Here is a 15,006-nt window from a genome sequence, read left to right as displayed (position 1 = left end):
AATTTGGTTATGTTTCAATTGTACTGACTGACATTTGTCGTTCGTTCTTGCGTGTGTCTAAAGTAACAGAAAAAATAAAAACTCGTTCAAAGCCAACTCCAAGTGAAAATTTTAATAGTCACCCGTTACAAATCTTGATATTTTTCGAGAGAAAGGGGCTCAAAATGTTTCCAAAAAAGTTTGGGAGCCAGTAAATTAACGAGAAGATCGCATTTTAGTTGAAGAAGAAGGTATTCTTCTTGAAATCCGAGGGTGTCACTTCTAGGAGTCATTTTAATTAACGTGTGGGTTGGGATTGTTAAAAATCATCTACTAGATCCCTAAGTTTTACCTCCGCCTCATTACGTTCAAAATGCCGCTCAGGAAATTCGTGAAAATAGAGGTATTCTGAATCGAGTTTGGCTTCCTTGGACACGTCGTACTGAAGCTTGCATTGTAAACAATAGCAGGCATTTTGAGTAACTTCTTTGATGTTTCATTTTATATTTTTACTCACAATTACAGTCCTTTCACTTTGTTGTTTTAAGCCTTTTTTGGGTCAGTGTTTACTTTAGCTTCCGGTCGCGTTCGACACTGGGATAGGCTCCAACGTTTTCTACGGCGTCTTCTGATCATCCCCCTTACCTTCAAATGTTGTGCAAATGATTTTCCTTCACCTTTCGTTATACTAGACATTGACGCGACCTTGAAACACAACAAGAGAGAAAAACAAGGGCATTTGCACAAGGTTTGAGTGGTGGGAAACGATGTAGGAGGAGAGGTCGCGTCAAAGTCGCCCTAAGGGTGTCTGGCCAGAAAAAACACGAAAATCCGACCGGGAGCCAAAGTAAACAATTACCCTTTTTTGTTTTCTGAATAAGTTGCAGGCACTATTTTATCATCACTTTACAAATTTTATCCAAAATTCACGATGAAACTCAAAAAGCTGTAACGACAGGCTGTAACGATAAAAACCAAACATAACCTCGAACCTCGAATGCTGACATTTTAGGTTGGTCGTACGTTAAAACAGCCCGCCAAATTTGAAATTTTTCAGCGTTTCCCAAACAAATTGATTCCTTTGATTCTCTTGTAAACCATTAACATTTGTTGGATTATACAGGGTCATTATAAATTACTGTCCCATTGCAGTTGGCGTTGAAAACCCACATAAATTTGGGATGTGCCGCCAGCTTCGCAACGTTAGACAAACTAGTAGACAAACTTACACTACCGCCAGCAGCGCTACCTATCGGCGATGCTAGACTAGACTCATGTTATAAAGCTTGCGGCACATTCAACTACGTCACCAACGCATACTGCGATGAGACAATCATTTATAATGACCCCGTATGTATTGCCTTCTTTTAACACGTACTATAGAGCATTCATTTTAAATGTTGGGTTTTGTAATAAAACTTGCCGGCTTTGACACTTGTCCGAAACTCAGTGAATCTAAAACTGTGTTCAATATATTCGGATCCAAAATTAAAGAATGGTGGGATCGAGATCAACTTTTAGAAGACCAAGTGGAACCATTAATATTTGTTGCCAATACTGATGAATCATCTAGTGAATTTGATTCAGATGACGATTAATTTTTTATTTGTTTACGTATTTTGTTATTTATTTCTTACTTACTTTAAAATATACATGTAATGGATACTTTTTCTTTATTTAGTAATCTTATTTGCCAAATACATTATTTTAAATCAACAATGTCTTTACATTTTTTTGGTCACTGATCACAAAATGTGTTTTAATTTTTTTTTACTTGTGGATATTTTAACGTCTCTTTCTTTTGCTCGTCGATAAGATGTGAAAGTACGACGTGGTACCAGTTTTATATGAACAGACGGATTCCTACTTTACGGTACCGATACAATGAAAATTTGCCGCTTTTGTAATTTATGGTGTTTTGAGTTTACAATTTTACCCAACATTTAAAATGAATGCCCTATACTTCAGGTTAAAATATTTCCACAACCTTCAAAATCAGACTCTATTAGGGAGTTATTACAGTTAGTTGCAAAAAAAAACCGAAACTGTGAGAATAAAATTGACACATTTCTACAATTTTTTGATAGTGTGAAACCCTCTTACGAGAAGTAGGTTAGAATTAACGTCAAAATTATTTGATAGTTATTGTCAAGTAGACAATTAATTAAATTAACAAATGGACAAAATCAAATTTACATTAGAAACATTTTCGTTTCCCGTTTTTTTTGCAACCAACTGTACCCTGTTTATGCTAAAATAAAGATAATGCTAAACTTAGGTAAAACCCGGTAAATTCTTTATCGCACTAAAATCATAACGGAACACGATATTTCTAACAAAATAACGTATGAATGCAGCGAACTTATTAAAATATGATGAAGAAGTTGCAATTACATGCGGTGTCATTTTTTGATGTTTTAAAAATAAAATTATGGTGCAGAACAGACTTCCAGTATGAAAGAATACAACGTGATCAAGAATGACTGAATCTGTTGGTAACAATGAAAATTTGAATGATTTTGGTATCACTGTAATCTAAACGCATTTCCGGTTGTCAGCTTTGATAGAGTTGACAGGCGAATTTGACGTTTACCATCAAAGGGTCATTTTGGTAATAGCATAAACATACTTGACATAACCTAATTTTTTTTAATGTCGTGTTAAGTTAAAACATTCGGTCAGTGCCAATTACATTACAGAAAAACACCAATATTTTTCAATTGTTTCATCGCCAACAGACTCAGTCATTGTTGATCACGCTGTAGTATATTAAAACATGACTTTTATAAAACTTAATATTAAGACACGAGTCAGCTTTGCAGCACGACTGCTGCAGTCAGGAGTGCCTGTAAATGACGAGTGCTCTTAAGTTTTATAATAGTATATTAAAGAACGAGTTTTATAAGGGTTGATTTGGCGCACGAGTTCCAGGTGTAGAAAACGACCCGTAGGGGAGTTTGGTATGGAACGAGTGCGCCAATGCCCTTATAAAACAAGTTTTTTATGTTATTTTTTACAATTTGCACCCTTGTTTTAATTTTTTAATAAAAAAATTAAATTTTCAAATTCGCAAGCGCCTCTAACATGACCTAACGACCACTACTAAGTAAGTAGCCGGGACCGATAAATTCTCTGTATAGCCATGAATAATTAAAATCTCGAAAAAATATTTTGCGTAAGGTCATTAAGGAGCCACAGAAGTAAATGCAAACTGGACATACTTAAAGAGGAATACTTTTTTGAATTTCTAATTCAAATATTTTTTACAGCAAATTCTTGAAAATGATAATGTAACAAACTGGGGTTTTTGTAGTAAAATAAGATCTATGATTATTGCATTTATTTTAAACAGATTAGATACAAAGGGCATCAATAGGTAAATCATATCATTAATCATTGTACCTTGATACATTTTTAATCAATAAATTACCTAATTTCAAAAAACTTATAATTTTGTGTCTTTTTAATGTTTCAAATATGTTTTTGTTATTGCTACATTGTTTTTTAAATAATTTAGAAAAATTTTAGAAAAATATTATACATGGCTGAACCGACTAAAAAACTAAATACGAGTATTAGATTTGACAAAAAAAAATCACAGGCAATTGACAATTGCTGCTAAAATCTAGTAAGTACCGAAATTGTTCTAATTAGATCAAAATGTAGTTGTATTTATTAAGCCATTTCAATTGATTTTATTGATCGTCGTCATGCAATTTGTAATAAAGATTCCAGAGCTCGTAGCAGATTTTATCATTCACTCTGTATATCACTTATAAACGCTGTTTTAAAATAAATATGTATAATGGAGCCTATCGATTTTGAAACATCTAGTTAGGGGAATTGTAAAAAAATAGTGTAGAATAATTCCTATACGTCTATAAATAAGCATTGAGATGTCAACTTGTGATTTTGTGAATAATAAGTGACACAATACGGAAATCATGTATATTAGTGTCATTCATTTATCAGTTTACAAAACATTTTCATTATCACTTTAAAAAAGCAACAAAAACTAAATAAAAAAATAAATTTAATCAATACCTGAACCGGAAAAAGCCTGCCTGCTTTAAACATTTTTCCTAAGCACCACTTCTCTTCATTTGTTCGAACGTAATAAAGAAATGCCAAGAATCTCTAATCGCTACTTAATATAATTCTACTGTGTACAAAGCGGCAACATTCTAATTTAGAAAGAACAACAAGTTAACAATAGCAGCTGCACTAATAAATTGAAGGCGGTCACAGATTAAACAATTTTATAAGTTTAAACTAAAACAAAAATACACGTTGTTAATGAACAGATAACATTATTTGCAAATTGTTTAAATATTGAAACCGGAATCCTTTCATCCCCTCGAAGACAGATCGTTTCATCACATTAATCTGCCGATTAATCCAGATTACCTGTTGTTCTAGCTGCATTCTGGCTCTGAGAAACTCATAGTACGGGAACACCGAGCCGTACCTGCGAGGGGGCGACACTAAAAGGGGCAACTTTTCGACGCTTTTCGACATGTCGCGTGGTCGCTAACCTCCGATTTTTTTACGTTTCATGTCTGGTTGTATGAACGCGTGTATTACACTGGATTAATGGTTTCGTTTTGCTTGTTTATCGAGACATATCAGCGTCTTATCAATCATTGGAGTCATTCAGATTCGAAGAAGCTGGTTCAAGGTTCTGACGCAATTGTTTACCTCTGTAGTTCTGTGGCTGCCATCCGAACTCCACTTGCCCTTCAGATCTCTGAAAACGTTCGGAATGGGGCTGTAGCTGATGCTGTGAGCGCGGGAGGCCACTCTTCGATGGGACATCTTTGTCCCAGGATGACACTAAACCGGACACTATGGAAACAGCGTGCGACTAGCATTAACACTCGACGTCTAATTATTATGATTTATTTTGAGCGCAAAGTCGTATTAATTATCGGTATTTAAGCACGTGTCTTCGAACAACATTTCAATTCTTTCATTTATAATTTTTTTAACTTTAGAAACATGAATTGAGACTTCCACACTGACAGATAAGACTAATGCCTTGCTAGGAAAGGTAATTTAACGCGATAAGGATTCGCTCAATTTACTGTGTTCAAATAACAGATAAAGGGTTTAATTAGTTCAATGCAACAATAATAAAAGAAATAAACATATAGTGTAAATACAGATATTGGTGCAAAATGGCGGAGTGCTTTTGCAATTACGTTTAGAATATTAACGATAATAATATTAAAAGTAAGCACTTAGATATTGATTTTTTTTATCAACATTATCAATTGGGTACATTCGACGCAACTTATGATTTACACCTGAACACGTTTATGATGAGTGATAAGTTGAAAGCGACAGGGAGTGGTGTCAAAAATGGTGAGTTCTAATTTATTTGTTTCTGTTTATACGACTGTCTATTCCTAGTGTTTATATAAAAAATTTGCTTTTCATTTTGTAATAGTGTCAGAAAGAATAAAAAGTGCGCACAAAGTGAATCAATTACAACTTAACATTATCTACTGTGGACGAATTAAATAGTATATTAAAAGACAAGTTTCATAAGACCAGTCTCGAAGCACGAATTCAAGATTAAAAAACGAGTGGCGTAGCCACGAGTTATTTTAAAGAATGAGTGCTTCATGGTCTTGTGAAACGAGTTTTTTTATACTGTTTTTTGTAATTTGCCCTTTTGAAGCCGTTTTTAAACAAAAATGTTTACTTTCCTCGATTTAGGGATTTTCGTGGCGGTTGGTAATGTCTTAATTTTAAAAGTGAAAATTTGATCAAGTCTTCAAAGTCGCCTTTTGTTTTATCCAAATTCTGTCACAAAACACGAATATGAAAGATAATCTTTCATGTACGCCCGCTGAAATACGTGAAATTCCCAGAAATACGGTCGCGAATTTGTTGCTTGATAAATCCTCATAAATAATTCTTTGCACATTTTGTAATTTAAATTTTCGTAAAACGTAAGGACATCCCAATTGATGACGTCGCGTTCGTTAATATGTCTATTAGAGAATCAAAATGGAAGCAAATTACAAAAAATAAATTTTTAATAAAAGAGTAAAGTGTGTTTAATTTTATGCGCAAGTAACATATCTTTATCTACCTTTAATTCTTTTTAATTTGAGTGAAGCTTATCTTTGTACATAAAACGATAATTATAAATTACCGTATTCGCTGACGACTGCTTGCATTTTTCTAAATTTAAACCCTACACAATTATTGATTTAACAATCTTGAAAGTACTAACTAGCAATAATTTAAGATACGTAATTCTGAGAGTAATCCTGAACCGGCCTACTCTCTACATTTATATAATTCTAACAAAAATACAGGTGATCAAGAAGGACTGTTTGAGTTGGCAATACATTTAAGAACATTTTTTTATTCAGCAACACTGCAACCGGATATGTTTTGTTGGTTTATTTGACAGATATCTGACGTAACATAACAACGACAAAATGGTAGATTATGAGAGTAAAAATTAAGGATACAAAAATTAAACTTGAAATACAGAACAATTATCTAAAAATTAACTAAAGGAAATGATCGATGTGCTCCCCCCATTTTGCTCTAACTCTTCTTTTTAGGCTCTCGAACAGATTCACCAGCATGTTTAATTTAATTTGAAAGGTCAAATATTTGTCAATGATGCGGCTGTCAGTACGAGTATCAAGCCGTCAACAACCGCAAGTTACTCCATTTAAATATAAAATTCAGTATTACTAACTCAAACAGTCCTTCTTGATCACCCCGTAATTCACTTTTAGTACTTTTAGTTAAGATGGTTACTCTTAACTAAAAGTACTAAAAGTGAACTACGGGTGATCAAGAAGTACTGTTTGTTGGTGTAAAATTACGTAATATAACAATGCATTTTCTACTCACCACGACCTGAAGGAAAAACGAGAAAAAACCTTCTATAATGAACGGTGGCAATATGTATTCGGAAATGTTTTTATTGTATGTATCGGGCCTTCAAATAAATATATATTTAGAGTAGGCGTAGACGACATTCTAATTCTGTTAACAGCGTAAAGTAATTTTTGTAGGTAACCAATTATTCTCCGGAGTTACACAGGTTACATAGTAAGCTTTTTCCCAATTGCATATTGTCATATTCCGTGGAGGGGGAATAGGGAGAATGCACTACAAAAATTAAAAATATTTTCTAACCTAATTTTATTTCGTTAAAATATCAGACGTTTCTTGTGTCATTTTCTACGCCCGAAAAATGTTGCAAACAATTGAATTTCCATAGGTTGCTCTAAATATAAATTTATTTGTAGGCCCGTTACTATCCATTTTTTACTTTAACGTTGGCGCAAAAATTTGAAATTTCAAATTTGAAGTTAAGTATAATAAATTCGCTTTCTTTCATTCAAAGTATGACTTACACGAAATGGCTGAACAAGAAGAAGATATGAAGCGTAAAAGAATTCTGTTAACGGCCAGAGAGAAGCAGGATATTGTTAATCATTGTTTGGAAAGAAGAGAATTAACTCCATTAACATAACCAAACTTTCCTTGTTGGCGTTTTTATAACTAGATTTTTCATGCCGCTGGCCGTTATCGACGGTTTCGCACGATTCAAAATCGGCCGGAAACGTTAAATTGCCGGCCTAGTACTTACAAAAGTGACCTTGGATAAAAATTCGCTAGAGAATGGGCAGGCAGCATTGATTCTTAAATGTCAACAAAATTTGACATAGAAGTTACTTTGGTTGAATTAATAATAATTTTTTACTTTTTAAAAATGATTTAAATTTGTCGGCATGCAAATTTTTGTGGATTACACGTCCAGAAAATGTTTTGCGAGTGCTCGGGTTGCTCGCCGCGGCTAGGCGCCTTGGCTACGCAAGACCACTCACACTCGCAAAATATCATTTTCTGGACTAGTGATCAGTAGCGGCTCGTGACTCGTTGACGAGGGAGGGCTCTGTCACATGTACAGTTACGGCCACGTCAGTTATTTTACTGTCAATTCGAAAAAACTTGTGTAGCCTAAACTTTATTATCACTATGACTGACATTCAAAATGTTTGTGACAGATATTCTGTCACGCACAATAAAAATCAAAATGCCACATGACATCCATGTCAAAAATTCCAATGTGGGGTGTGTATACAGTGAGTTTTTTTTTAAGACTGGCCATAGGGTTTTACATGCTAATTTTTCAACCCCCTGTTAACTTTTGTTCCGATGAGAATATTCAAAACCATTTTTGGAATAAAGTTGGAAGATTTTTTAAACTATCGGATATATTACAATTCAATATCCCAAACTGTCGAAAAAGTTGTGAAAAAAATATTTTTAGAGCGCCGAAATAATAGAACGTCGAGCGGCCGTCAGAGTAGCGCCATTGTCGGCTCAACCAGCACCTGACGATCTCTACTTTTGGACGCTTTCGCCGCGTTAAAAAATATTTTTTTTCACAACTTTTTCGACATTTTGGGATATTGAATTGTAATCTGTCCGATAGTTTAAAAAATCTTCCAACTTTGTTCCAAAAATGGTTTGAATATTTTCATCGGAACAAAAGTTAACAGGGGGGTTGAAAAATTAGCATGGCCCTATGGCCAGTCTTAAAAAAAACTCACTGTATACGAGTAAGTACCGCAATATTTTCCGAATGTGCAGTAGGAATGTATCTTTAATAACAAACAAGTTATGGAGCTTTTTCGCAACTCTGGGACACCTGTATGTATCTATAATAGTACAGGTTATTCACGAGAGACTTGCAATGAAAATTTCGTTATATGCAACCCAAAGATATCGGGTGTTTTTTTAAATTTCACCTCATAGTAGGCGTTGAAGACTCGGTTGTGAACGCACTATACAGGTTACGGATCACGCATCAGCTGTTTAAATCTTACATTTTACACGAGTGGTGCGTTCACAATTGCCTCTTCAACGCCTACTTCGATATGAATTTAAAAAAACACCCGATACAAGAAACTCCTAGAACTTGATATTTTGTTTAATTCGAAATAAGTTAGCAATCCAAGTAGCTTGACGAATAAGGTTAATCATGACACTTTCTCTTTATTGAGGTTATGAGCAAAAGTTAATATAAATGTGAAAACAGACAGGACAGACAATAAGGGGCAGCAATCGTTGATTTAAGTTTACTTTTTATAAATTTATGAAGCTAGAAACAACTGGAAATTGTAATTTCGGTTGTATATAACGATATTTTCATCGGAAGTCTCTCGTGACTAACCCTGTATATGTATTATGCACCGAGAGAGTGAAGTGCATGATTTTTACCCGAGGCGCAGTTTTTTCAATTAAAATTGTTGGGTCGTGAAAAAAACAACGAAAAAAGGTTTATTCGGAATCGTATTGTAATATGCACATTCCTAACTTTATATTATTATAGTTCATTTTTTAATGTTGTAGAAAAAGTCAGACAGCCCAATATACACTTTCAACAGTTCACTAGATTCCTGTTTCAATTTTGTAAATTACTTCAATTCACGATGCCATATGCCACAATAAATGCATTAATATCAGTTCGTGTCACTGTCAATTAGGTATTAATTTAAGGGCTAGTTTAGTCAAGGGTTTTTATAAAGTGATTATCGATGGGATGCACAGAACAAATTATGTTCAACGAAAAAGTAAATCGCCCTTATTCGTATTCCAAAAAAACATGATTTTGAACATTTACAAACATGTCTGTGATGAACATGCGGAACTTAAAGTTGTATCTCCAACTTTAAACTAAAAAAGAGCAGATGTGGGGATGTGCGTATTGAAGTGACTGTGGAGAGTCTGGTTGATTTTTTAAATCTATAATATGTCTGAGTTATCGTTAATTATTGTTTCTATTTACTAACTTACTGTTTTTTTATTCATTAATTCTAGATTAAACACATTAAACACGTTTTCTCATTTTAATTAAAATTTATTATCAAATGTCCAAACCTTGTCAGACTGACGGAGGTTTTGACAAACAGAATTTTTAGCGGCATCGTGGATCCTTAGCAATTATAAATTAATCTAATGTATCTAGGCAGCATTGATAACTGTATATTGGGCTGCCGGACTTTTTCTACAGCATTAAAAAATGAACTAAAGCAAGACGGTCTCTATTTTAACAGGCCAGGACACTGGCTGTGTTGCCAAATTTCATAGCATTCTGAGTTTCAAAAATATTGGCACTTCCATACAAAGGCGGTTCATTCAAAAATCATTTTGACAAGACAATAAATTGTGCAATTAATTTCAGTAATTGAAAAAATAAACATGCCACATAAATGTTGCGTACCCAATTGCAAGTCAAATTATGCTTCAAGCAAGTCTTCCTACATTAGCGTTCTCAAATTTCCATCGAACAAGAATGCAACAATGGATGCGGATTTTGGAACTAGAAAACTGGCGCGTGAGGTCTTTGTTGCTCGTTCCATTAGGTCTAAAATCCCTTTCAAATTATAAACCTGTATTGGTGGTAGGGTCCATACACCCGAGTGGGTAGCTTTTGCAGTTCTTATTTATTTTTCACAATTCATACTGCACCTTTATTAGTCTTTAATGGGTCTGTGTGTATGACTTTAGAAAAAAATCTTGTCCTGAGCTGTACAGTGTACAGGTCGCACGCATTGGAATTTGCACTGGAGCTAATGCAATCACGGTGAACTAAAAGGACTTTTATCTTCATTATGAATAGGATACTTGTTCAGAATACAGGACTCTATGAAATTTTACTGATAATAGATATCTTATAAAACACGATACACAAAATTACCTTGACTTGGACCTAATATATTTTGACTGAAGTAAAATTGCAATACGAGAATTAGAAAAATCTTTCAGTGATGATTGACTGACAGCTGACAATGACAAAATAGTGAGTGACAGTGAGTGATCACAAAACTTCAAAACTAGTAACTTTTTTTAAAGGTTGGCGAAGCAACGTTGCCAGACGTTAGTGGGCCATTCCACAGACCACTTTCTGAAGTCAGTGTCACGGCCTGTTAAAATAGAGACCGCCTTGACTAAAGTCCATTCAAAAATCAAAAAACCACCAACGTCGCATTTTCCTCGATAATTACTATCGGCAACCCTGTCTAGTGTAAAATTTGGTGAGACTTGTAATTTTGAGGTTAAATGTTCATTAAGTGTCTTGTTTTTCTGGGCATGTTTAAGTAAAAATAATAAGAATCAATAAATAAATGAAACGTGCTGCTAATAAAACAATACAACGAAATTCAAAGCAATTGAATTTTATTTTGAATCAAATAAATGTCATAATTTATAGTCGCCAACATAGTACGAAAAAATACCTACCTAGGGTTTTTTAAATTTTACCAACCTAAAGCAACAGGTGGTGGTTTTTTTATTTTTGAATGGACTTTACATAAGGTTTTTCCAGTGGCGTACTTACTGAAAGTCGAAAAACAATAGAAATGAAACTGTATCAAATTAATTGTTTATTTGCTAAAAATGTAATGATTCCGAATTAAATAGTATACAAAACTCGGTGGGAATGTGTTTTATTCCTGTCTCGAGCATTAGTTTACCTCGGCTACGCCTTGGTAAACTATCTTAGCTCTCGACAAGAATGAAGCACTTCCGACCTCGGTATGTAATCTACTATTACCAAAAGCTTGAGTTGGCTATGTTTTTTTTGCCCAAGGGGAAAAAAGAGCCACTTCACTCCATACAACCAGGGAGTAAAGTTGCTCATTGTCATTATATAGAGGTCGTGTAAAAAAAATTAAACATTTGATACTCAATGCGTGAATAAAACTTCCTGGCACGTTCTTAGACAATATTTTCTTAATAAAAATGTCAAAAATAAAAGTGTGAAACATGTATACTTAACATTATGTATAAAAAATGTGAACTTTATTAAAAAAAAAAGACGCAACACTTGATAACAGATAGTCATTATTAGGTACAGTATAAAATTTGACCTTGACTTACGTGTTAATCTGAGTTAAATTATTCTATATGTATAATTACTGTTTTTATTTTCGTATAAATGTAAAAAATATTTCTCTTAAAACAACCCAACTAAACATATTTGATTTTATCTTGTAAGTGTCATAATAAAACGTCAATGTTTAAATGAGATCTTTTCGGTTTACTACTTCACTCATTTTCACATGGATCAAAGAAACTTATCACTTTCTAAATTTGTTTGGTATGAGCCATAATAGCATTATTAGCATTAGAATAAATAATAAATATGGTTCAAAAGTGACGGAAACGGTATCTCTTGAACTCTGATCTTTGCATGTTATATTTATGTTGATGACGTATTCCAAGTTGCTCTGTTTCCTTGCGAGAAGATATGATTACTACAGTCAAATGTCTTTTTCAATATTAAACTTAAATATATTAGAATCCAGAATAAGTGGCATCGCGGTAGGCGTTGGAAATTCAAATTTACGTTGGCAGCAAGACCCTTGCTAATAATACCCTAGTTTTAATGCTGTTGGTAACCTTCGCTTTTAATTTGGCATTGATATTATCAATGGAATCGTTTTGTGTTTATTTTCTTGTTATAATATTTGGAATTTGCTTCTTTCATTTATGAAAAGTGTATTATTTTTCTGGGGCAAAAATAAATTACTCCCTAGGATTTAGGGATATTCGTTACTAGGTTGCCATAAATTTGGTCAGGTTGGAGGCTATGTGGTTTTTGGTGACAAACAAAAGATATCCCAAAAATGTAAGGCAGCAAGTTAATTGTAACAGTTGCAAATGACTAATTTCTCTCTAAGTGATAGATGATTTTTCGTTTCACAATCAATTTTAGTTACTGGCGGCATATTTATTTGGATTTAATCTCTCAATTCAAAGTAACCAACCTTAGGCATTCAAAATTACTTTTGAAAATTCTAGTTACACACAACATAAAAAACGTTATTTCCCTAAAGGTTCGAATTTTAGGGAGTAATTTATTTTTGACACGAGAGTAACCTCAGAATAAAGTAATGACGGTTTCAATGTTTGCAAAAATTTTTGACATAACATAAAGCTCGCTTTAGAGAATCAACACCTACCGCGATGCCACTTATTCTGAATTATATTATAATCTATTTCAAAATCAAAAATCCACCAACACTGCATTCTACCTCGAAAATACAACCGACAACGTCGCCAACTTTTGTTTTTAGTGTTTGCAAGTGCCAAAAAAAAATGTGGTTATGAAAGGAAACTGTTGACAGTTGTTTAGGTCTTAATTCATCGTGTTTTTTTATTCTCATTTTATTATATCACTCGAAAGTTATGATACGGTAGTTACCACCTTTTTGTACATAATAATTATTTTGTGTTACGTAAATAAACTCAACAGTTCAATGTCAAATTTTGGCGGGAGGTTGGGCCAACCCAAAAGATTAAACTTATTCTAGGGATTTCTTTTTTTCTGCCAACATAATTCAACAGGTGGTGGATTTTTGATTTTGAAACAGATTATACAGGGTTATTCTAAATGATTGTAGTCGAAGTAGGCGTGAAAACTGAATGTAAAATTTATGGTTGCCGCTCCACATAAAAAACATCAAAATGATGTGAATAAGTGAGTACACACCGTTCACACACGGGAGTTAAATTGGGTGCAAAACAACTCAATATTTCTGGATTCAATTCTTAATTTAATAAAAATAAATAAAAAAGTCATCACCGCACGTTTCATCTAAAAAATGACAGTGACAGCCACAAAACTGACAGTTCACATGAAAGCGGCAAAAATGTAATAACATGGGCGTGGCCTACTTCGACTAAAATCATTTAGAATAACCCTGTATATGTAGGTACTCCACATATTGAAAATAGATTGAAGGTAACAATTGAATAATTGGTTGCCTATCGTATTCTAAAGATGTTAAAACAAAATTAATAACATTGTTATTGTCAGCAGCGTACAACTTACAAAAACAGTTATTCATAAAGAATCTGTTCTAACCTGAATCACATCCTCGATATATTTTATCATCTCCACTTAATTCACTAATATCACCATTCAACCTTTACTGTACCGATCTCTGTTTCATACTGCACTACTTGTATCCTATAGAACACCCACTAACCCCGTTTATATCAAGTAAAAATATGCTGCAAATTAAGAGGTGACTAATAGCACTTAAAATATGTGCAAACACTGGAAGTATAGTAATGGAAGCAATAAAATTAACGTAATTGGTTCTTTTACAATTTAATTGACGTTAAATAAAGTGCTAAATACGGTTTCTACATAAAAATATTTCATTAAATTGTGATAATTGGATAAAAGAAACAGAAATAATCACGAAGTTTGAGGTTATGTTGACTCACCTATTTCAGACGCTTTAATTGACTTCTTGGGAAAAAATCGCTTGTGACGATGGTTTTTCTTAATGTTCAATTTTACATGATTGACCTTTTAACAGTTTTACAACAATAAACATGTCAAATCGACGAGTGCACTCATGACAGGTACAACGTCTTAAACAGCTGATCCCCAAACGTCATCGTGCTTCGTGTAGTGGGGCACAAAACAAAACCTACATCATACTGTAAGTGTAATCATACAGAATGGCGCATTAAAATATTTATACAGTGGCCAGAAATACGGTTACCTCATTATAAACTTAAAAAAACAGCTAAGCTAAGGTGCATGGCTTTGTAATAAAGAGCGATCAAATTAATTTGTAATCGAGTCATCCATGGATTTGAATCCGTATGTCTTTTCGATTGACATGCCCAGATTTAACCTGTGTTTTAAGCTGTTTTTTGTTCAAGTAACGACATACGATTTCGGATTCATGGATAACTCGATTACCTACAAATTAATTTGATCGCTCGATATTTACAGCGCCATTTAAATTTTTTATTATTACAAAATCATTTTGTAGTTAGATATGGAGTATCAAAAAAGATACCTAAAACCCCCAAATCAATTTTTTGGTTGTGTTAATTCTCATAGCATTATATAAAATTGTTTGTTAGTCTCTTCTTGGAATAATCTGATGATGAATACATACTTAAGCATATTTAAACTTTTCAATAGAAATGTCGCTGACTCAGACTGCAGAGATT

At 33.5% G+C, this 15,006-nt stretch overlaps 2 protein-coding genes across 8 annotated transcripts in view; one reads left to right on the top strand and one right to left on the bottom strand.

The window, feature by feature from the left end:
• Arms (Ankyrin repeat-rich membrane spanning) overlaps window positions 1-14,412 on the bottom strand; it is a 43,532-nt gene extending 29,120 nt beyond the window's left edge. For 2 of the 7 annotated variants that reach the window (XM_069041588.1, XM_069041592.1), the window contains exon 1: window positions 14,263-14,412. Coding sequence is in view for 4 of the 7 variants with exons in the window: in XM_069041589.1 (XP_068897690.1) it covers window positions 4,678-4,794 (117 nt within the window). In the remaining 3 variants the exon portion in view is untranslated. Of the gene's footprint in view, window positions 1-4,023; window positions 4,367-4,386; window positions 4,591-4,677; window positions 5,010-13,894; window positions 14,048-14,262 lie in introns of those variants that run through there. The other 5 variants (XM_069041598.1, XM_069041596.1, XM_069041589.1 and 2 more) reach the window with 5 other exon arrangements.
• LOC138125983 (4-aminobutyrate aminotransferase, mitochondrial-like) overlaps window positions 5,070-15,006 on the top strand; it is a 48,218-nt gene continuing 38,281 nt past the window's right edge. The window contains exon 1 of the mRNA XM_069041602.1: window positions 5,070-5,343. Within this exon, the coding sequence (XP_068897703.1) occupies window positions 5,298-5,343 (46 nt within the window). The 5' untranslated portion in view covers window positions 5,070-5,297. The remainder of the gene's footprint in view (window positions 5,344-15,006) is intronic.

This window comes from Tenebrio molitor, chromosome 3, assembly GCF_963966145.1.
Source record: "Tenebrio molitor chromosome 3, icTenMoli1.1, whole genome shotgun sequence".
In the NCBI taxonomy this organism is placed as follows: domain Eukaryota; kingdom Metazoa; phylum Arthropoda; class Insecta; order Coleoptera; family Tenebrionidae; genus Tenebrio; species Tenebrio molitor.
This window is presented reverse-complemented; position numbering and strand designations above follow the sequence as displayed.